This window comes from Vidua chalybeata, chromosome 31, assembly GCF_026979565.1.
Source record: "Vidua chalybeata isolate OUT-0048 chromosome 31, bVidCha1 merged haplotype, whole genome shotgun sequence".
Taxonomy (NCBI): Eukaryota; Metazoa; Chordata; class Aves; order Passeriformes; family Viduidae; genus Vidua; species Vidua chalybeata.
This window is the reverse complement of record NC_071560.1, coordinates 1085152-1106749: the sequence shown is the minus strand read 5'-3', so window position 1 is coordinate 1106749 and position 21598 is coordinate 1085152. Positions and strand designations below refer to the sequence as shown.

Here is a 21598-nt window from a genome sequence, read left to right as displayed (position 1 = left end):
ACTATTTTCATTACTATTAAACATCTGAAATTTTAACAAAGGTGAATGGCGTTTTTCACAGGAAGGAAGGGGAATTAGACAAAGCGCAGGACAAACTGGTGGAGCTGTGTGTGCTTTTAAGAGCCTGGCACTGAAATGCCCTGAGCAGCAAGGCTTCAATATCTTCTGGTGACACCATGTCAGCTAAAAGGGGGGCAAAAGCAATTCTGACTTCTTCAGCAATCACTAGATCACTTATAAAGGCATTTCTAAAAGAAATAATTCCAAGAGAAGGGATTGTGGAAGCAAGAGAATCAGACAGTAGAACTTCTTTAACAGTAAAAAAATCCTTCAGGGGGTTATGGCAGCTTTAGGAATACAATGGGACCTCCATAACCCCTGGCACCCCAGAGCTCAGGTTGGGTAGAAAGAATGAATGGGGAAAGAAAGAAACACCTTTGGAAGCTGGGGAAAGAAACCAAGATGCCATGGGTACAGCTTTTGCCATTGGCTTTGGCAAGAGTAAGAACCAGACCCAGGGCAGATATTCAATTATCTCCCTCTGGAATTCATGTCTGGAATTCCTTACCCTGGTAATTCTCCACCTAGTGCAGGCTGGAGATAAGGGATGTACATTTAAAGCAGTCTGTGGCCAGAATCCTGTCTCTTGTGAAATCTCTGCCACAGGAAGCTGGGCTGGCACAGAGCCTGCCTTGGCACTTTGCTGTTCCCAACATCCAAGCAGGACATCGGGCCCTGCCTAAGGACTGCAAAGCAGCACCACTGGTGGCGAAGTGGCGTGGCCCGTGCCAAGTGGCCCTGAGGCCAGAAACAGCCGCCAGCACAGCTGAACACGGGGGACCCGTCAGCCTCGGCTCCAGGGCTCTGAAGCCCCGGAGATTTGCACTTCCCGCCTGCAGGAGGAGGATGGGAGGCCCCCACTGAGCCTGCACTGAAGGCAGCGCAGCAGCAGCCAGGGCTCCACAGCGGGGCAAGGCCCTGGGCCTGCCCACACATCCTCTGCTCAAATCCTCCGCCTGCCCACCCTTCTTTGGCATCTCCAGACACCGGGGCCAATCCTTGCTGCCACTGCTGCAGCTTCAGTGCTTTCTGTGCCTGCACTGCCGCAGCTGCTGGGGAACACAACGGCACAATTCCACTCTGGGTCTCAGTTACACACACACTGCGCTGCCTGGGATTAGAGTCCACCATGAGAATGTTTTTTCTTAATAATCCTACTTGCATATTGTCAGTAAGATTTGGGCCTGGGGTGTGAGACTCAATTTTTATTATTAGCAGAAGAAGTCAAAAAATATTTATTGCTTTGGATTCTTTTTGTGCATGTGTTTGTGTGGCCTTTGGAGATTGCAAAACTTTGGCATGGGTTTTTTTGGTGTTCACCTAAAGGCTGCAATTTGAAAAACTACAAGAGCTTTAAAGGTGACCTTTTAACTGATAAACAGTTAATAGAACACTGGTCAGAAAAATCCCCAAAAATCCAAACCCTGGCTTTTGCAGTGTGAGTCACCTGATGGCTGCCCTGGAAGAGAAGCTGCACTCCAGACAGCCAGCAGAGGAGCTTTAGAAATGCAAATTAACACTGCTGGGGCAAAGTGGGGACAATGTACCTGGCTCTTCTTGCCTGGGGCAGGATTTGGGCTGATTCCCTCTGCCCCTCACCCCAAGCTCTGCCTGCTTGCACAGATGCAATTTGTACAGCTGAAGGCAGAGCCCATGGCGAGGATCTCTGACTCTGCAATAGAAATTCGTGAAGCTGCAAAGGAAAACAGCAAATGGAGAATGTTGTGAAAACTTCACTAAAATAAGGAGGGGGATCATCCCTGTGCCCACCCCAACATGTGCTGTCACTCTCTATGCTATACAGGGTGTATCAAGCACTGGGGTTTTTGCTCTAACAAGTTCAGGGAAATCAGTTGGAATTCAAGTATTTGATGATGTAATTAGAAAAAAGTGCCCAATTGATACAGCCCCGGCTTGAGGGAGCGCCCAAAAATGGGGAAAAGATGAAGGGCCACCAGAACAAATCCTACAACACCATGGATCCAGCCCCTGGGAACCCAAACCAATTCATACCACGAGACAGAGAACCCATTTATCATTTCAATGGCATCATTCGATTACAAGCTGTCCTCGAAATGAGAACCAGACAGCTCCAGCTCCTGACCGCCCAGATGATGACAAAAGTGGTGAAAAAGATAACAAAGGAAATAGGAGAGCAGTTTATCTATCAGTCCAGGCATGGAAAGGATGGGAATGGGACACGGTTTCGTGGTTCCCTGGCAGACCATGGGTTAAACGAATGCTGTTTCTCCTCTTATGTGCCACAGCAACTCTCATCTTTTTACCATGCTCCACACCTTGGGAGTGCAGCTCATCCAGCAGGTAAGCGAGGGGATGCAGGTGGCAGCCAGGCCTCCTGATCCAGAAACGGCTACAAAAGGACAGGGAATGAGGTCACCGAGAATAATCCCAAAACCAAAGAACACCCCGGAAAAGAGACCGAGTCAATGGAAATTAAAAGTTTGCAAAGGCTATTATCCAGAAAATAGGAAGACGAGGGATTCAAAGGAAGCAGACAAATCTGTCTTTAGAAAAAGATGGTGTAAATTTCATAGGCGATGGGGCAGGGACTTGTACATAATAAAGTAATAGGAAAATCGATCCGTTTCAGAAAACGTTATTGACAGACACTGCTGCTCAGCTAAGATCATACTAAATTCCTGAACTTCGAAAAGAACTAAGACTTAACAGAGCCATGAATATCGGATGTTATACACAAGGAGGGCTGCACATTAACGAGGACATGCAGCAGGCGCATCGGGAAGTCTCAACCTTCCAAGTTCCTCAGCCAGTGGGCAAAGGCAGAGGGAGATGCGGCCGGGAAAATGAGCATAAAAAGGAGGCTGCGTACTACAACAGCGGGAGAGACCACATGGCAAATGCCCCACGGCCTCTCCCTCTGCTCAGCAATAAAGTCACTTTTACAGGACTCCTCGGTCTCCTCTGGGCACAGAAACCTCCGGCGACGTGAATTTCCCCGCACGCTCCCGGCGACGGGGCAGCCACCTCTGCCCTACCCACAGCAAGCGGGACGAGGCAGCGCTGCTCCGGCAGCGGCTCCTGCCCAGGCAGCGGCGGGAAGGAGAGCGCGGGCAGCCGCTCCCGCAGCGCCCTCGGCCCAGGGCCACCACGGGCCGGACACGGCACAAGCAAGCCGCCGCAGCCCCCTGCCGCCCCCTCCGCCCGCAGCGAGCCCCGAGCCCCCGCAGAACCCAGCGCGGCTCCCACCTGCGCCGGGGCCGCCTCCCAGCTCCGCCAATGCCGCCTCCCCGGCCTCCGGCCGCTGCCGCCGCTCCCGGGCCCGCACAGACGCTCCGCCAATGGCGCCGCTGCCCAGCCAGGGCCGCCCTCAGGCCGCCAGCGGGGCCGTGCTTCGCCCCTCTTTCACCAATCAGCGCGCCACAACCACGACTGACGGCACAGCCGGCCAATCGCAGCGAGGGGCGGGCTCTGCACACGGCACCGCCTCGCCCCGCGCTCTCAGGGCCCCCCGGGCTGTGCGAGGGCAAAGCCGCAGCTGAGGAACAGCCCTGGAACGGGCCCGGGCCCGGGCCGGCATCCAGCGGAAACACAAACAAACTTCTCCGCACCTCCCGACACGGCTTTCCCGGCCCTGCGCCTTCGCTGCCTCCGCCTCTGCGGCAAGCCCACGAGCCTCACTTCTCCTACCCCTAATTAGGAGCATCAGTGCATCGCTTGGATTTCCCCCAAAAAGGGAAAACCGCCCCAAACCCCTTCGGCTGAGTGCGGGAGTGGAGAGATTTCTGGCAGATAACGACAAAAATGTTTTTTTCCCCGGGCTGGGAAGAACCAACCAAACCGAACTGTGGTGGCACCCCCCAGCAGCGCCTCTCTGCCGCCCCAGCTGAAGCCCTCGCTGGCTGCTCCAGGCTCCATGGGCACACTGGGAGCTCTGGGAAGGGGCCCCGGCTCGCGGCGCAGCCCCCGGGGCAGCCCCACGGCCCCCACGGCAGCTCCAAGGCTCCTCTGGCCGGGATGCAACGTGGCAGGCCGAGCAGGGGAAGGGATGGGGCTGCCGGCGCCAAGGGAACACGAGGGACACCGGGGCACTTCACAAACATTTAATGCAAAAGAGAAAATCGTAGGAAAGGCAAAAGCAACAGAAACACGAGGCCACACGAGGCATGTCCCATTGTAGTGGGGTGACGCTGGCCCGATGCCAGGCACCCACCAAAGCTGCTCTCTCACTGCCCTCCAAGCCTGGACAGAGCAGATAAAATTTAACCAGGGTTCAGGAGTTGAGCTAAGGACCAGGAAAGATCCCTTATCAAACACCGTCTGTTTCTCCTTCTTTTCCTGCTCCTGCTCCTGCTTTTCCTGCTCCTCCTTTTCCTCTCTCCCTCCTCCTTCTCCTTCCTAACCCCACCTCCTCCCCAGTTCCTGCCTTCTGTATATTTAGAGTGGTGAACCTTACTTGTTTTTAGAGCTAGAACAAAGATCCAGATGGAACATGGGTTGCTGGTTTTAGTCAGAAGTATCAGTGCCTAAAGGTTATGTCTCCTTTGCTCTGGTCCCGTCCTTGTTCCTCCTCAGTGTTCAGGCTGGGCTATGGGGTGTCCTTGTTTGCTACATTTTCAGAGTTCCTCTTGGATCCTTTGGGCCATAGGCTGTGCACTCTGGGGGAAAATGCATCACCTGCCTGATGGCAGGGCCCCTGTGGATCCTGCAGGTCTTAGGCAGGAAATGGAAAAGGATGAAATGCATTCTTTTCCTGTTCTTTAGACACCCATTGCTCACCCTAGGCTTTGAACTAAAGCAATTCAGCGTGGACATTTGGGATTTGCTCCAGCCCAATTCCTTCGTGTTGGGTCTCTGTTTTCTCTTGCGCACCTTGCATGGCAAAGAACTGGTGACTACTGCAGTGTTGTTGGAAGGGTCAATGCACCCAGGTGTTTGTGAACGCTGCAGGCAGCTGTGGTCTCCTGTCTGGGCTGGCTTTCACTGCCAGGGCCTAAAGCGCTGCCTCTTTCTTCTCTGCTGTTTTGTCTCCAGGGCTTTCAGAACCGTTTCTGAAGGACTCGACAGGGCCACAGGAGGAGAGGTCAGTGTCAACGCACCCAGCACATCTGGCAGCTCTCCAGGGAGCTGGGAGCTGGGAGCTGTGGCTGCAGCTTTGGGGGCCAGCAGAGTTTTCCTGCACAGGCTGCTCCTCTGAAGGCAGAGCAGTGTCAGCCTGCAGAGCACAGCTGGGACAGACTTGGTCCTTCTGAAGTGCCCAAAGGAATGCAAGGAGGGCAGCGGTGTCTGTCAGAGCAGGACATGCTGGCTTGGTCTTCATATCTAAAAGTGTGAATGCATCAGCTGCTGCAGACTGAAGACAAATTTATCTTCATCCCAGCCTTGCACAAGAATAATATTTAGCAGTTTTTCCATCCTGTCTTTCATCTTCAAAGGGTACCTCAAGGCCGAATTAGGAAGAGATCCTGCTTGGGCTCAATTTGGGGTTTTAGTTCCACTTCAGCTGTTCACAGAGAGAGAGGGAGAGAAATGAGAAGATGGATGTCCAGAGCAAAGCTCTCTCCTAAATCCTGCAGTTGTGTTTGGCTCTGGGGTCAGTGACAGCTGTGACAGGGATCACCTGAGCAATGGATGTGTGTGTGTCATGGTTTGACACTGGCGCAATGCCAGCGCCCCCATGAAAATACACCTTCCCCAAATAAATGCTCTGAGATGTTATCAGGAACAGAGCAGAGCAGGCCCAAGCTTAATAAGAAAGGAAAAAAAAAAACTTTATTAAACTACTACTACACAAGACACACACAGACTAAATCCAGGATGAAGACCTTTTAAAACACACCCCTCCTCCTCCCAATTTCCAAAACACCCACCATGAAACACCACCCGGGATTCCTGATCAAATTACCACCCTTCAGATAATCAATACTCAGTCCATCAAGGGAGAGACGAGTCTCTCTTGCACCATAGACCCCCCAGGAAACACAGTTGCCACCTCCTGTGTTTCCCTGTCACACATGGCAACCGCCCGGAGAAAATCTGCCAGTGTGACACTCTCCCTTCCATGCCACAGTACTCTCACCACTGTGCATGGACAGCCCTATGACTGCTCATAGGGCTCCTTTAAGGATGCTTTGCCACAGACCCAAAGAGACAACAGTTCAGCTTCTCATCCTGGGACTACAGCCCCCCCCATTTTCCCCTGGGGCCAAGGGTCCAAGAACAGAGATCATCTTCTTCCCGAAGACAGAGGGCATCACCATTCCCTCCTCAGCTTTCTTCTGTTCTTGCCATTCCTGTGCTGTTAGAAGCTGAAGCAGGTCTCCTTGGGTCACCACTGCATCCCCCTAAAATGCAGTCTCTATTGCAGGAGATTTTGGTTCAGTCTATGGCTAACAAGAAAAGTCCAGCCAAAAGCTACTTCATCATCTCCTCCCACCTAAATATTTCTTCTTCTAACATCTCAGGTCCCGGACTGTCTCTCTTCCACTACAAATCAAGGAGGAGTAATATTTTACAACGCCCTCATTTCCTGGAAAGGGTTAAAAGTTCAGACTCCCTGGACGGCTGAAATCTCTGTCCAGCATCCTGTCTCCCACGCTGGGCATCATCCCCCCCCTTTCTCCTTCTCCTCTGCCGGCAAATTTCCAGGTGCCGTCAGGCTCTCTGTCACTTTCCCTCTGTGGAAAGGACAGAGGTGGGGGAACAAAGGCATCTCCGCTTCTCTCCACCCTTCCGTCCACAGGAGCTGGCTTGGTTCCAGACCTTCAGCCCCTCGGCCTACCTGGACAAGGCCGTGTGGCTTCCCCTCCCCCACCCAGCCCATGGCTGGGCAGGGGAGAGTCTGCACTCTTCTGCTGACCAGAACCAAAGAGACAGTTCTCCTGGGAGTTCTTGCTTTTAACCCCCTCTGTTCTCAGAGGCGTGTCCATACTTTCAGTGGTCACTCCAGGTGCCAATATCCAAACCTGACCACTGATTGTTTTGACCCAACTTCCTGGGAAAAAAAAAAAATTCACTTCCATGTCAAACCACAACAGTGTGTTTGCTTTGTTGTGCAATCCCAACCAGAGCAGTTGCATCTGAAATCATGACCAAATCTCATAGAATTGCTAAAGGGTTCCCAGCTGTTTTTCTCTGGTTTCACAGAACCAGAATCACCTCCTGCTTGCAAAATGTGTTTGAATAATAATGAGAGTATTGAGGCCATTTGAGAAGACTGTAGGTGAAGAGAATGTTGTTAGAGCTTGGAGGCTGACAGCTGAGGGGCCATTTCTGCAGAGCTTGCAAGGCCAAATGTCTCTGGCCATGTGTCCTGTAAGCAGCCCCCAGCGAGCAGAGCAATGGGCTGTGGGAATGGCACTTGCTGAGCTCTGGTGTCCCATCCCAAGGCAGTTTGGCACAGCCAGGCTTCGACTCTCCAAAAAGACTCGCTCAGTGTTTGCTGCGGCCTCCTGCCACAGACTCCTCCAGTTAAAGGTCTGCAATGTCCCTTCAGGTGGCCATAAAGAAAATGAGTCTCAGAGGGCAGAACAGGGAACGAGCGGTGAATGAGCTCCTGCTCCTGAAGGACAAGAAGAACCCCAACATTGTCAACTCTTTGGACAGGTGAGTGCTTCAGGCCTTATCCCATGCCCGGGCCCTGCCTTAACCTTTCCTGGCATCTGTAGTCTGTAGCCTGTTTTGAAAATGCCTGACCCAGCCATGTCTTCCCAAAGCAACAGCCTGGCAGTTCACTCCCTCCATGTGCTTTTGTTGCTTTGGTTTGGTTTTCCTTCAAGTTGACCCTGTTTTCTGTGTCTTACAACAAGTGCTGATAAACCACAGCAGAAATTATTTCCCTTGCCTTCTTCTTCCCAGCCCTTTTCCATTGCTGCAGGATGCCAGGAAGACCAGGTTCCTGTTTCCAGAAATGCCTCATTTGTCAATTTTCACTGGCCTTGCCTGTTTCTGAAGGGACTTTCTGAAAGGTTTTCTGACCCCTTTTGTCCCAAGTGCTGCACGGCCTCCTCCCCTGGATAACCCTGGGAGTTGTGTTGCCTTGTTCTGGAGGGAATGGTGGAACTGATGAGTTCAGAACCTGAACCAGCTGGGGGCCAGTGTTGTGGTTCCACATTGATCAGGGCTGTTGCAAAACTGCATTTTTCACCCGCTTGCCATCTAAGGCCTCTCCTTTCTCACAGGTGTCTCCTCCTTTAGACTGTGCAGATTCCAAGGGCTGTGCAGCCTGGCAGGAATGTCTCTCCATCTGATCCTGTCCTCACTGACAAGTGACCTGGAAACGATGCTCCACTCCAGGCTTTTCCATGGGGGAATTGAGCACTGCACATTGGTCTCCATGCCATTGTTTTCCTCTTCCAGCTTCCTTGTTGATGGAGATCTCTGGCTGGTGATGGAATACATGGGTGGAGGAACTTTGCAGGACGTTGTCAGACAGACATGCATGGCTGAAGGAGAGATGGCAGCTGTCAGTCGAGAGGTGAGGGATCCTGCTTGTGACTGCCATGACCTTGGACACGATGGTCCTTCCCAACAGGGCGTGAGAACAGGAGTGGCTCCATGCTCAGGGCTTTGTTTCTCTGTTGTTTTTATGAGCTGGAGAAGAAAGAGCCTCTGCAGTGAACGGCCAGCCAACAGCACTGCACTTCTACTGTGTTCTTGTTCTCTTTCCTGCTGTTGTGGTTCTCTCTGTCTGTTTTGGATTTGATTTCCTGTTCTCAGCTTTGCCTTGAACCGTTTGCCTGGAGCTTGTCTGCACTGTACTCCTGGCCTGTCACAGCCAAGTTCCTGCTGGCAGAATTCGAAACTGCCCTTTCTTGTGTGATATATTCCAGCCATTGGTTTTTACCCTCGTGTTTCTTGTTCTCTCTCAGTGTCTGCAGGGCCTGGATTTCCTCCATGCGAGCCGGGTGATCCACAGAGATCTGAAGAGCTCCAATCTCCTTCTGGGTATAGACGGCTCTGTCAAGCTGAGTGGGTGTTCCTGGCCAGGCACGGCGCTCCCGGGCTGTAAAGTGCCTGCAGATCTGGTCCAGCAGGGTGGCCCACAGCTGGCTAATCCACAAGTGCCCAGATAGTTATGGATAGCTCCATCAGAGAAACAGGGGGACGCTCAGGCTGCCATATTCCACGAGGGTTTTATTGTAGGAGAGGCAGAGGGCGAGGGAGGTGGGAGAGGGGCAGGGAGACAACCACTCAGAAGAGAGACAGGCTCTGAGAGTGCCGAGGGAAGGCGGGGCTGGGGCACACAACAGTGGAGGGGTAGGAGTGGTCAGGGTACAAACGAACCAATAGGGGAAAGGCCAAGGGGAGGAACAAGGATGGAGTGACGTACACAGAACCAATGGAGAGAGGGGAAAGGAGTGGCTTTACAGAAAGAACCAATAGGGGTAATGAGAACAATGACCTTTCTGGAACAGGGGAGTAGACCAACTGTTGACTGACATAGATCAGGGAGGGCATAACATCTGATGGATAAGTTCACTTATACTTGTGTAACCTCCAAGGGCAGCACAAGGGCCCCTCCCACACTGGGCTGCGGCTGTGGGGCTGCTTCCCAGTGATGGCCAGAGCCCCACAAGGGCTGCTGAGGGCACTGCCTGGCCCCTGCTGCCAGTTGAGAATGGCTGGCCCTGCAGAGAGCTCAGGAGAGGAGCAGGCTGTCAGGAGTGCCTTTGCTCTGGGTATGGCCCTTCCAGAGGGGCAGGAGTTGGAATCTAAAGCTTCAAGGGAATCAGTAAAAGCAACTGCATGAAAGCTGAGGGTTTCTTTAAGGGTCCAGTTCCATCTGTCCTTGGCTACAGCCCTGAGGACTTTTCCAACTGACTTCACTACTGCATTCTCAGACTGAGAGTGGGGAGTCTTTGTGCTTGGTTTCCTCATTCCAGCTGCCTTTGACAGTGTTCGTTTCTGTCCTCAGCTGATTTTGGCCTCTGCGCTCAGCTCAGCCCTGAGCAGGACCAGCACAGCTCCATGGTGGGCACTGCTCACTGGATGGCCCCAGAAGTTGTCACCAGTTCTCCTTATGGCCCCAAGGTGGACATCTGGTCCTTTGGCATTGTGACCATCGAGATGGTGGAAGGAGAACCTCCTTACTTCAAAGAAACGAGGGCCATGGTAAGAGGCAAATTCTGCAGTGGTTGCAGAAGCCTGTGAGCACAGGGTGACCCTGCACTGGGAGCAGCAGCTGGAGGCTTCTGCCCATGGGGAAGGGAATTCCCAGAGGACTCGAGCCTCAGCACAGACGATTGTTCTGCAGTGTCCAGCAACATTTTGCTTTGGGATTTACGTTGTTGCCGCTCTTCTGGCTGTGAGGATGATCTGAAAATGTGAAGCAAGTGCATCAGCTCTTTACAATGGCTGTGGCAGCACCAGGGTTTGTTTTTTTGGTTGGCATAGAAAAATGAGCTCTGAGCAGCATCTCTGCCAGGGAGGAAAGTGCCCCTGGAGCTGGGGCTGGGAACCCGGGTGTGGTAGATAGAGACAGGCGAACGGAAAATCTCGGGATGTGACGGAAAGCCGGACCCTTCCCCCCTTCTTCCTGCTATAGGTAATCAATCACCCCTGAAGCATGCAGCCCCTCCTAACCTCAGTAGTTTTCCACTCCTTACTAACCCTAGCCAGACCCACCATCCCCTTTTGACGTAGTGAAGCCCCCTTGACTATTTAACCCCACGAGATGAGATAATAAACGCCATTTGACCATCCACCACATTGGTGTCTGTGCATGTCTGTGGCCCGAGTGACCCGGGCGAGGCCGGGTCGCCGTGCTGTGTCTTGAAACCAGGTCGCCCGCCTTCTCATCAGAAGGCGACATATGGTGCCGAAACCCAGGAATTAAAGAAGAAACCCTAGGGTAGCGGGTATCTCCTGGACGAGAGACAGCGGCCAGAACAGCTGGACCGATTCTAGGTGGGGGAGACGTCCCCGGACCAGCGATCGTCATGGAGGCCATCGCGAAGGTCGTGAGTTCAGTTTATAAGCAGTGGGAAATTAAATGTAAGCTCAAGGATTTTTACCTCGCTATTGCGAGACTCCTAGAACTCGGGACGATTGAACGTCCCATGGAAATATTACACCCGGAGGTGTGGGGGAGATGCACGGCCGCGTTAGCCAAGGAAACAAAGACCTCAGGCTGCGGAAAAAGCCTCAAGGCTTGGGGAAAGGTCGAGCGGGCCCTGCGCGAGGAGCTAGAGGAGCAAGAAACATGGAGCGCAGCAAGCGCATGTTTATTAGCTGCACCCAAGCTGGGGGTAGGAGCGGCAACGCAAACCGCCCCCGATAGCGAGGTACCTGGGAGCGGGGACCTGGAGGGATCGGGCGCGTCCCCCCCCTCCCCGAGCCCGAGCCCAACCCCCCCCGCGGGACTTCCTGAAAGACCCACAGGACCTCCCGAAAAACCCGCAAACCCCCCATCCGTCCCTTCACCACGGATCGGTGACTCGGCGCCGGGGGCGCGGCAGCGCACGCAGTCCTTTTGAGAGGAACTGGCTAGGGAAGCCAGAGACGCGGAAGCGCGGGCGGCACCGCCACCATACCCATCCGAACATGGCGCTGATGACCGAGAGGATGGGCGGGGCGCGGAAACTCTCGGCGGGAAGAATCCAAAGACCCGGATTCTTGCTAGTGCGCATCCACGAGGAAAGGAGGAGGAGGGGGGCGGCGGAGAGCGCATGCCCAATCGGGAGCCGCGCTCAGCGCTGCCACCATTTAAGGGAGAGACCTCCCCCTGCGGGCGGCAGGGTAAGCCCAGGGGGCGGGAACGGCACCACCCCCGAAGGGAGGGGGAGGGACGGGGCCGGAGCCGCACGAAAAGGCACCAGGACCCGGAAATGCCCTGGCATTCGACTTCCGGCTCTGAGACCAGCTCCGCCAGCTCCGACAGCCCGGGAGAGCTGACGGATGCCGACGGGGATTCAGAAACGGAAAAAGCGGAGCTAACGCGGTTCAAAACAAAAACGAATAAAGCCTTAAGCCACATTGAAAGGCAATCACAATACGAACCAGCCCAGTTTACCGACTGGGCTAGAATAAAGATAGCCTGTGCAGAGTGGGCTCCTTCAGGGGCAGTCAAAGCTTTCCCGGTTAGAATCACCAGGCCAGAGGGGAACCAACAACGGATATATAATCTGGTAAACCCCAAAGACGTACAAGCAATTGTCAAAGCGATCTCAGAGAAAGGGATCAACTCGGCTATGGTCTCCACCCTCATGGACGGCCTCTTTGGCAATGACGACTTGCTCCCCTTTGATATCAAACAAATAAGTCGCATGATACTCGGTGGTGCGGGAATGATCGTGTTTAAGCAGGAATGGGAAGATAATTGTACAAAAGCTCTAGCCCAGGCTTCCGGGGCGGGGCAGCCACTGCACGGTTCGAGCCTATCTAGGCTGCTGGGGAAACATGACGAGATGGTTACACCTCAGCAACAAGCCGCACAGATGCGGGCTGAGGAAGTCAGGACCACCACTCGAGCTGCTAGGGAGGCTATTCGGGCTGCCTCTCTGGTTGTGGCCAAGCCGTCACCGTGGTCCACCATAAGACAGGCAGAGAGCGAAAGCTTCACGCAGTTCATAGACCGCCTGCAGGCAGCAGTAGACTCCTCTACCCTGCCTGCAGAGGCAAAGGGTCCCGTGGTGGCAGACTGCTTGCGCCAGCAATGTAACTCCGTCACCAAAGACATCCTGCGCTCCCTGCCAGCTGGGGCCAGCCTAGCCGATATGATCAGACACGTCGTAAGAGAGGAACACCTAACACCCGTCCAGGCGGCTGTTCGCACCCTAACCAGTGCCATGGCGTGCTTCAAGTGCAGTCAGGCAGGCCACATTGCAGTGAGCTGTCCCCAGCCGGCACAGCAGTCCGCGGTGGTGCCCCCATCTCAAGCACGCCCGAGAGGGCCCTGCTGGAGCTGTGGGAAGAAGGGGCATTTCGCTAAGGACTGCAGATCCCGGCCTCAGGGAAACGGGAGAGGGAGGGGGCGCACTGGCCGCACTCAGCCTCCTCCCGCTGCAAATGCAAAGCGGCTCATTTATGTCAACCCCCAGTGGGGAGGGGGCCCTCATACCCCATGCCCCCACAGGAGGCAGCCAGCTTCGCACCCCCACCAGCGGCACAATCGCAGAGCTTTGCAGCGCCGCCGGTGACACCCTCGTACCCACCACTGCCACAAGCCGCGCCTGTGCCACAGGGCCAGCAGGGGACGCCCCAGAGCGGGACCCCTGGGTGGCCTTGGCCATGAAAATAGGGAAGGAACCCCTGAAGATGTGGGGGACATGCCGCCTTTATGGCAGTCAGGATCCCCACACCATAGGGCTTCAGTTCTGGGCGGACATGGGATCAGACTGCTCAGTTTTTCCCCAAGCGCTTTGGCCCCAGCATTGGCAATGCAAAGAGGTCCCCCCAGTGAACGGAGTGGAAGGGCCATCCCGGGCGTGGAAAACCACCCAGCTGGTGGCCATAACACTCCACATGAAAAAGGGACCGGAACAGACGGTGGCAATCTACCCTTACATTCTACAAAACTCTCCACCCTTGATAGGAAGGGATGTCCTCGCTATGTTAGGAGCCAGAATCACAAATTTATCCTGAGGGCCACTGCCGTACACCCACCGCTGCCAATCAGACTGACCTGGAAATCGTCAGACCCCATATGGGTCGAGCAGTGGCCCCTGTCAAAGCCTCGAATGGCAGCCTTGCTGGAACTGGTCAGCCGCGAGCTGCAGAAGGGTCACATAGAACCCTCCATCAGCCCGTGGAACACCCCTGTATTTGTAATCCCCAAAAGGTCCGGAGACGGTCATCGCCTCATCCACGACCTGAGGGAGGTGAACAGGACAATCCAACCCATGGGTCCAGTTCAGACACTGCTGCCCACGAACTCAGCCATCCCCAAAGGGCAGCCATGCGCAGTGCTGGACATCAAGGACTGCTTCTTTTCAATACCCCTGCACGCTGAGGACAAGGAACGGTTCGCCTTTTCCATCGTGTTCCCAAACGGCAAGCGACCTAACCTCCGCTTCCAATGGAAGGTGCTGCCGCAAGGTCTCGTGGACAGCCCGACCATATGCCAGATCACCGTGGACAGAGCACTGGCGCCAGTCCGACAATCCTACCCCACTGCGACCATCATTCAATACATGGACGACATCCTCGTCGCTGCACCATCGGCGAGCCAAGTGGATCACCTGGTGACCACGATCACGGAAACTCTCCAGGCCAGTGGCTTTGAGATCGCGAACACAAAGATCAAGAGAGGACCCTGCGTGACCTTCCTGGGAGTGGGGATCACGGACTCCTACGTGACACCTCCCAAGGTGAAGGTCCGCCAAGACATCAAGACGCTCCATGACATGCAGCGCCTTGTGGGATCTCTGCAGTGGCTCCGCAACATCATCCTGATTCCACCCGAGGTCATGGAACCCCTATATGACCTCCTGAAAGGAAAGCACCCCTGGGACCCCAAGGAGCTGACGCCGCAAGCAGCGAGCTCCCTCGACTTCATTGAGCACCAGATGTCTACTGGCACGCTTGCCAGGTGGGACCCAGATGCGCCACTCGATCTGTACGTCCACTTCACACAAAAGGGAGGAGTGGGAGCACTAGCCCAAGGACCTTCCGAAAAGTCTCGGCCGATCCAATGGGTGGTCCTTGGAAGACCAACTCGTGCGTTTTCCCCGGGAGTTGAATGCGTCACCAACCTCATCATGAAAGGCAGGAGACTCGCCCTGAGACACCTGGGAACCGAGCCGACAAGAATCCACCTCCCCTTTCGCAAGCGGCCAACCACGGAGTCAACCGCGATATCGGAGCACCTGGCCCTTGCTCTCACAGGCTTCAGAGGAGAAATCTCCTACGCCACCAGACCACCTTGGACTCAGCTGCTGACCATCGTCGATATAGACATGCCACCAAAGGTCATGGACCGACCGCAGCTGGGACCGACGGTCTTCACAGACGCTTCCTCCACGACTTCTACTGCAGTGGCAGTGTGGCAAGCAGGAGAGCAATGGCATTGCGTCAAAAGAAGTGATCCCACACTGTCAGTGCAACAACTGGAAGCAGCAGCAGTGGTCTTGGCGTGCAGACTCTTCCAAGATGAACACCTCAACATCGTAACGGACTCTATATTCGTGGCAAGGCTTTGCCTGGCCATGTTGGGACCAGGTGTGTCAACATCTGCAGCGGCCTCGATGCTTGAAGAGGCGCTCTCCTCGCGACGGGGCACCGTGTCTGTCATTCACGTCAACAGCCACAACCCAGTCAAAGGCTTCTTCCAGACCGGCAACGACAAAGCGGACGCCGCAGCAAAGGGAGTGTGGACACTGCAGGAAGCTCGACAGCTGCACGAGTCGCTCCACATCGGAGCCAAAGCGCTGGCAAAGAGATGCGGGATCTCGATCGTGGACGCAAAACATGTAGTGGCCACTTGCCCTCACTGCCAGAAGTCACCCCTGTGGACCAGTGGGGTCAACCCTAGAGGTCTCAAGGCCTCAGAAATCTGGCAGTCGGACTTCACCTTATGTCTACTGCTAAAGCCCCGAGCATGGCTTGCAGTGACGGTGGACACTTACAGCGGAGCGATCGTAGCCACACAGCACCCCAAAGCTAACTCTAAGGCCACGGTACAGCACTGGCTGACAGCTATGGCATGGCTTGGTATCCCCAAGCAAATCAAAACTGACAACGGTTCCAATTTCATTTCCAAACCAGTGCAAGAATTCGCCTCGAAATGGGGCATCACCTTAGTACAAGGTATCCTGTATAACAGCACCAGGCAGGCCATAGTTAAGCGAGCAAACCAGACCCTGAAAGCTAAGCTAGAAGTATTGGCAAAGGCAGAGGGCTTTACCAATTCCGTTCCCCCAGGAGACCAAGCGCGTATACTGGCAACAGCTTTGCTGGCACTGAATCAGTTCCCTAGAGGAGATGAGGCAGACAGTCCTGTTCGAAAGCACTGGGCCGCTCGAGCCCTAGAGGAGGGCCCACAGGTTGTAATCAAAAATGAGCTGGGCGAATGGGAACGGGGCTGGAGACTGGTGCTCACGGGATGGGGGTATGCAGCGGTTAGAAAAGAGGGCAAGATCAGGTGGTGCCCACTTAAGTCAATCAAGACAGACCTTCGGAATGAGACTAACGAGAATTGCGAGTTTCTGTTTACAGGACATGCTCGTGGGTCGTCCCCGTAACGCATACATCCCAGTTCCGGAGGAAAGCGATGAACCACCAAAGCGCCAGACAGCACCAAAGAGTCCTACACCGGTGAGACCCAGACAGCAACAGTGGCTTTGTGTGATCTTGCTATTAGGGCTCATCACCGAGGGGCGAGCCAACCCAGATTATTACCCCCATCAGCCATTCAGGTGGGTCATGCAGCATCTTTCAAGTGACAAGGTGTTCAAAGAAATCACCACAGCAGGCACCCCATCCTTCGTGTTCCACATCGCTGACCTGTTTCCAGGACGACCAAAAATACGACCCCAGCACCCACACATCATGCACATGTACCTGTCCTACTGGTGTCCTGCCTCCAACCCTGGGAAGAAGTACTGTAACTACCCGGGGTGGGGATATTGCGGACACTGGGGCTGTGAAACCATTGTCACAGATGCCAGACCATCGGGAGAGGGGTGGGAACCACAGGAGCCCGATAGATTTTTACAGTTCACCTGGGCACCTACCGGCTGTAAAAAGCCCGCCTTCAAGGGAGGGGTCTATAGCAACTTTTATACACAGCCCGAATATCGGAAATGCACGGACTATAACATGACGGTCCTGCAGCCAGAACACCCTAGTTGGGCCACAGGCAGAACGTGGACTGTAGTCCTCAAGGGGCCAAAAGAGTGGGTGAATGTGCGAATTATCAGGCTCCAACCACCGGCACCCCAACCGGTAGGACCCAATAAGGTCATTAAGGACGTGCTGAAAGGGGGAAACGTTACCCATCCCAAACCACTACCCACAAAGGCCACTATATCCCGACCGGCCATGCAGATGCCTTCCAAATAGGCCGCTTAGCCAAGTCGGACTCAGACCCAATCTTCCACATGCTGGAGGCTACCTTTCTATCCTTGAACGAATCCAACCCAAACCTAACCAATTCCTGCTGGCTTTGCTACGATGTTAAACCTCCTTTTTACGAAGGAGTTGCTCTAGACACCCCCTTCAGTTACTCCACAGCCGAAGCCCCTCACCAGTGCAGATGGGACACTCCCCGCAGGGGAATCACCCTGAGTCAAGTCACAGGCCAGGGCAAATGCTTTGGCAATGCAGCCCTGGCAAAGCAGAAAGGCAACTTCTGCACCGAAGTCATCAAGCCCAACAGAAAGGTCAACAAGTGGGTGGTCCCATCCGCATCTGGGATGTGGGTTTGTCAGAGATCTGGGGTGAGTCCTTGTGTGTTTCTTGCCAAGTTCAATGACGCTATCGATTTCTGTGTCCAAGTTCTGATTGTTCCTAGGGTTCTGTACCACTCAGACGAGGAGGTGTACCACATCTTTGAGGAGCCCGGCCGACTTCACAAAAGAGAAATAATAACAGGAGTGACTATCGCAATGTTGCTCGGCCTGGGAGCAGCTGGCACAGCCACAGGTGTCTCGGCCCTCGCGACCCGACACCAAGGGCTTGCTCAGCTGCAAATGACCATCGATGAGGACCTGCAGAGGATCGAGAAATCCATCTCCTTTCTAGAGAAATCAGTTTCTTCACTTTCGGAAGTGGTCTCACAAAACAGGCGAGAACTGGACCTCTTGTTCATGCAGCAAAGAGGTCTGTGTGCCGCCTTGAAGGAGAAATGCTGCTTCTATGCGGACCACACAGGAGTCATTAAAGACTCCATGGCAGAACTCCGAGATAGACTGGCTCAAAGAAAGAAAGACAGGGAAACCCAACAGAGCTGGTTCGAGTCCTGGTTCAATCAATCGCCATGGCTCACCACTCTAATTTCCACCCTAATAGGTCCGCTAGCGATACTGCTTTTAACCTTCACATTCGGACCATGCTTGCTAAACAGGCTGGTCTCATTTGTTCAAGCTCACCTAGAACGGGCCAACATCCTGTTTATAGGCCGGCAACAAATGCTGTGAACCAAAAACCGGGGACACTGCCAGTCGCAGAGGTTCTCTAAACTTCCCTTGCGAAGATTACTCAGGTTTACCAAAAACTCCTTTTTCCCTTATCATATTATAAATTTTGTACCTCACCTTAGTGCCTATGTTTATAACTACCTCATTCATTAGTAAAAAAGGGGGGGGAGATGTGGTAGATAGGGACAGGCTAACGGAAAATCTCGGGATGTGACGGAAAGCTAGACCCTTCCCCCCTTCTTCCTGCTATAGGTAATCAATCACCCCTGAAGCATGCAGCCCCTCCTAACCTCAGTAGTTTTCCACTCCTTACTAACCCTAGTCAGACCCACCATCCCCTTTTGACGTAGTGAAGCCCCCTTGACTATTTAACCCCACGAGATGAGATAATAAACGCCATTTGACCATCCACCACATTGGTGTCTGTGCATGTCTGTGGCCCGAGTGACCCGGGCGAGGCCGGGTCACCGTGCTGTGTCTTGAAACCAGGTCGCCCGCCTTCTCATCAGAAGGCGACACCCGGGCTCAATGTGAGCACTTGTGGGTGTGAAGGAAGCTGGCAGAGCGCTGAGTTTGCTTTTTCCTGCAGGCCCGTGCTCTAATCCGGCAGAACGGGACCCTGCAGCTGCAGGAGCCCAGGCGCCTGTCAGCTCTGCTGCGGGACTTCCTCGAGTGCAGCCTGGAGCCGGACGAGGAGCGGCGCTGGTCTGCCCAGGAGCTGCTGCAGGTGAATGCCAAGCAGCTGCAGGGGAAGCAGCAGCACCAGGGAGGGGTTTTCTTGTGGGGCCCCCTCCAATAATCTCCAGTCTCGCTGCTTTCCACACGCAAAGCAAGCAGAATCCTCGCCTGGTTTGGCTTGGCAGGGTCCTTTTGAGGTCATCTGCACCAGGTGCCCCACAACAAGCAGGGCCATCTTCAAGCAGGTCAGGTGGCTCAGAGCCCTGCCTGACCTGAGCTTGGATATTTCCAGGGAGGAGGCACCTCCCACATCTCTGGGCACCTTCTCTCAGTGCTTCCCCACTCTCCTGGTTAAAAAATTCTGCTTTAGAGCTAATCTGAGCCCGCTTCCCTCCTCTGAGTTTCAGACCATTTCCCTTTGTCCTGTTGCAACAGAGCCTGTAAGAAAATTTACTCTGGAAAGTAACAGTTCATTTCTTTCTTTTTTATCCTTTGGGCAGCACCCATTTTCATCATCAGCCAAGCCTCTCTCCAGCCTGACCCCTCTGATCACCGCAGCCAAGCAACTGAGGGAGCAGCGGAGGAGATGAAGCACTGGAGGACAGCTTTTAGTTACAGTAGCTAGTTAGGACAACTAGTTAGTTATGGTAGTTAGCACTGCTAGTTGGTTATGGTAGATAGGACAGCCTGTTTGTTATAGCTCTTATGACAGCCTGTTTGGTATGGCAGTTTTTTGAATAAAAACTCTCTTAAAACTCAACTCCCTTGACATGTCCTTTCCTTTTCCCTCTGTGACTCAGCTGCCCATAGCAATGTGAGGGGAGAGCAGGCCCAGCCTCGCCCAGAGCTGAGCCCCAGCGGAGCCCTGGCAGAGCCCAGAGCAGCCTTGGCATCTGCAGAGTCAGCATGGACGGAGGCACTTGGAGCTGTTATGTGTAATAGGCATAATTCATGCCTATAGAGTGATATATGGATAGGAGTTTTTATATGACAAAAATATAGACTCAAACAAGCAAGCCAGGGAATAAGGAGATAGAAGGCTGTCTCACGTATGTCGAAACCATGACCAATATGGCTTCATTTACAAGTTAATACATGTAGCAAGCTCGGAGATGGGTCGTTTCTAGAGATGATCTAGGAACTCCCAGGCGATGATTGTCCCAACAACTACCCGGGATTAAGATCACTGGAACCACCAAAAGATACATCTCAATGTCGGGTTCCCGTAACTCCATCATCAATGTACATCGCTTCCCGGACCTCAGATTGTTCAACCCGGTGCAGAGTAAAAAGACTTTATGAATATGTGGGACTTTGAATAGAAAGAAAAGGCTGATCATTGAAATCCCAGCCTTGAGCAAAATAAACTGTATAAAACCTGCTCACACAGGACTGGTGGGGTGAAGCATAGGAGAGACCCTCTGCTAGAGTGGTTGAATCTGTGTCTCACCCAGCGCCGATCCCGGGCTCGGCTCTGTCCTTTTCTTTGTGGCTGGCTCAGATAGAATTTGATCCTTACAATAAAAATTATTGTTTTTTTTCTTTTCATTTGTCTGAGTCAGTTTTTACTTATAACATGAGCCTTCTCGGCTGCACCCGACTCTTGGTTACAAACTGTGTGTGGTGGAAAATGCCACCGGCTTTGCCAGAGGGCAGAAGGGGCCCGGGGAAGGCCCAAGTGCTCCATGCAAGGGAAAAACCTGCCCTGGGTTTGTTATAAAGAACTATGTAGTTGGTGGCTTTTGCTATTATGTCTTGACTTCTGCAACTTACTCTTAATCATAACGATTTGGATATAGCACAGTTTGTAATCACTTTTAACTGCTTTTGCTGTAGTATAATTTGTCAGCTTTTTGTGGCCAATGCCCTGGCCCCTGTGTAGTTCATATGCTCAGAACATCATTCATGGATGATAATTTAGTTTGTGTAAAACTAAATTTAGATGTGGAAAACTATGTTTTAGGGTGTGAAAAACATACATTATAGTTTTGGCTTTTGCAAAATATTGAAGTGGATTATGGAAGCCCCAGGGATCCCACATGAGGAGGGGCTGCAAACCTAGCCGGGGGAGCTGTGAGGAGGTAAAACCCTCCCTGTGCCGGGACGGGTGTGGGGCATGTGAGAAGAGCTTCAGGCAGAGCTCAGCCTATTCCTGGCGCCTCCAAAGACGGTGGTGCTGGATGCAGAGATCCGTGGGGATGCAGAGATCCCCATGCAGATCCATGGGTGTAATATATGATTTAAAATAAATTCGTGTTCAGGACTAAGAAAAATAGAATATCTTTTTAAATGGAATCAAGTGAAAGAACAATATACATGAGATGAATTCCTGTCTCAAAGGATGGTTATTCTGAAGGATTATTCCATCTAGAAGATAAGCACTGAACCGATAAGATGAATATTCATCACCAGAATAAGATGAATACGGTCTAAGGAGATTTCAGCAATCAGAGTATTCCAGGAAAAACTCTGCAGAAGAAAAGAACATGCATTAATAAATGGAAAGGATCAAGATAAATAAGAGGGAACAGGAAGACCCCCCTGTGTTGCATCCTGGGGTTCAGGTTTAGATTAGGGTTTTTAATTTATGTTAGATAAGCCAAATTCTGTAATCCCACGCACCCCCCGTGTTTCCCCTCCCTGCGGTTGTTTGCTCCTAGCTGCGTGCTATTGGAGCTTACCCCAATCACTCAGGCGGACACTCCCCATCCTTGCCAGAGTGTTCCCGGCCAATCTCCCTGATGCTGCATCCCTACTGGCCCTGGGACCCAGGAACCGCCCAAGCTCCATCTTGGTTGGTCGCT

The 21598-nt window shown here is 53.3% G+C and overlaps 1 protein-coding gene across 1 annotated transcript; it reads left to right on the top strand.

Moving 5' to 3' along the window:
• The first annotated feature begins 467 nt into the window (after positions 1–467).
• On the top strand, positions 468–19476 carry LOC128801696 (serine/threonine-protein kinase PAK 1-like). The gene is made up of 9 exons (XM_053967736.1): positions 468–501; positions 3014–3701; positions 4990–5122; positions 7535–7644; positions 8398–8515; positions 8910–9009; positions 9956–10152; positions 18706–18843; positions 19295–19476. The coding sequence occupies exons 1-9, from the start codon at positions 468–470 to the stop codon at positions 19382–19384; spliced, it is 1608 nt and encodes a 535-aa protein (XP_053823711.1). The 3' UTR covers positions 19385–19476.
• The last annotated feature ends 2122 nt before the right edge of the window (positions 19477–21598 follow it).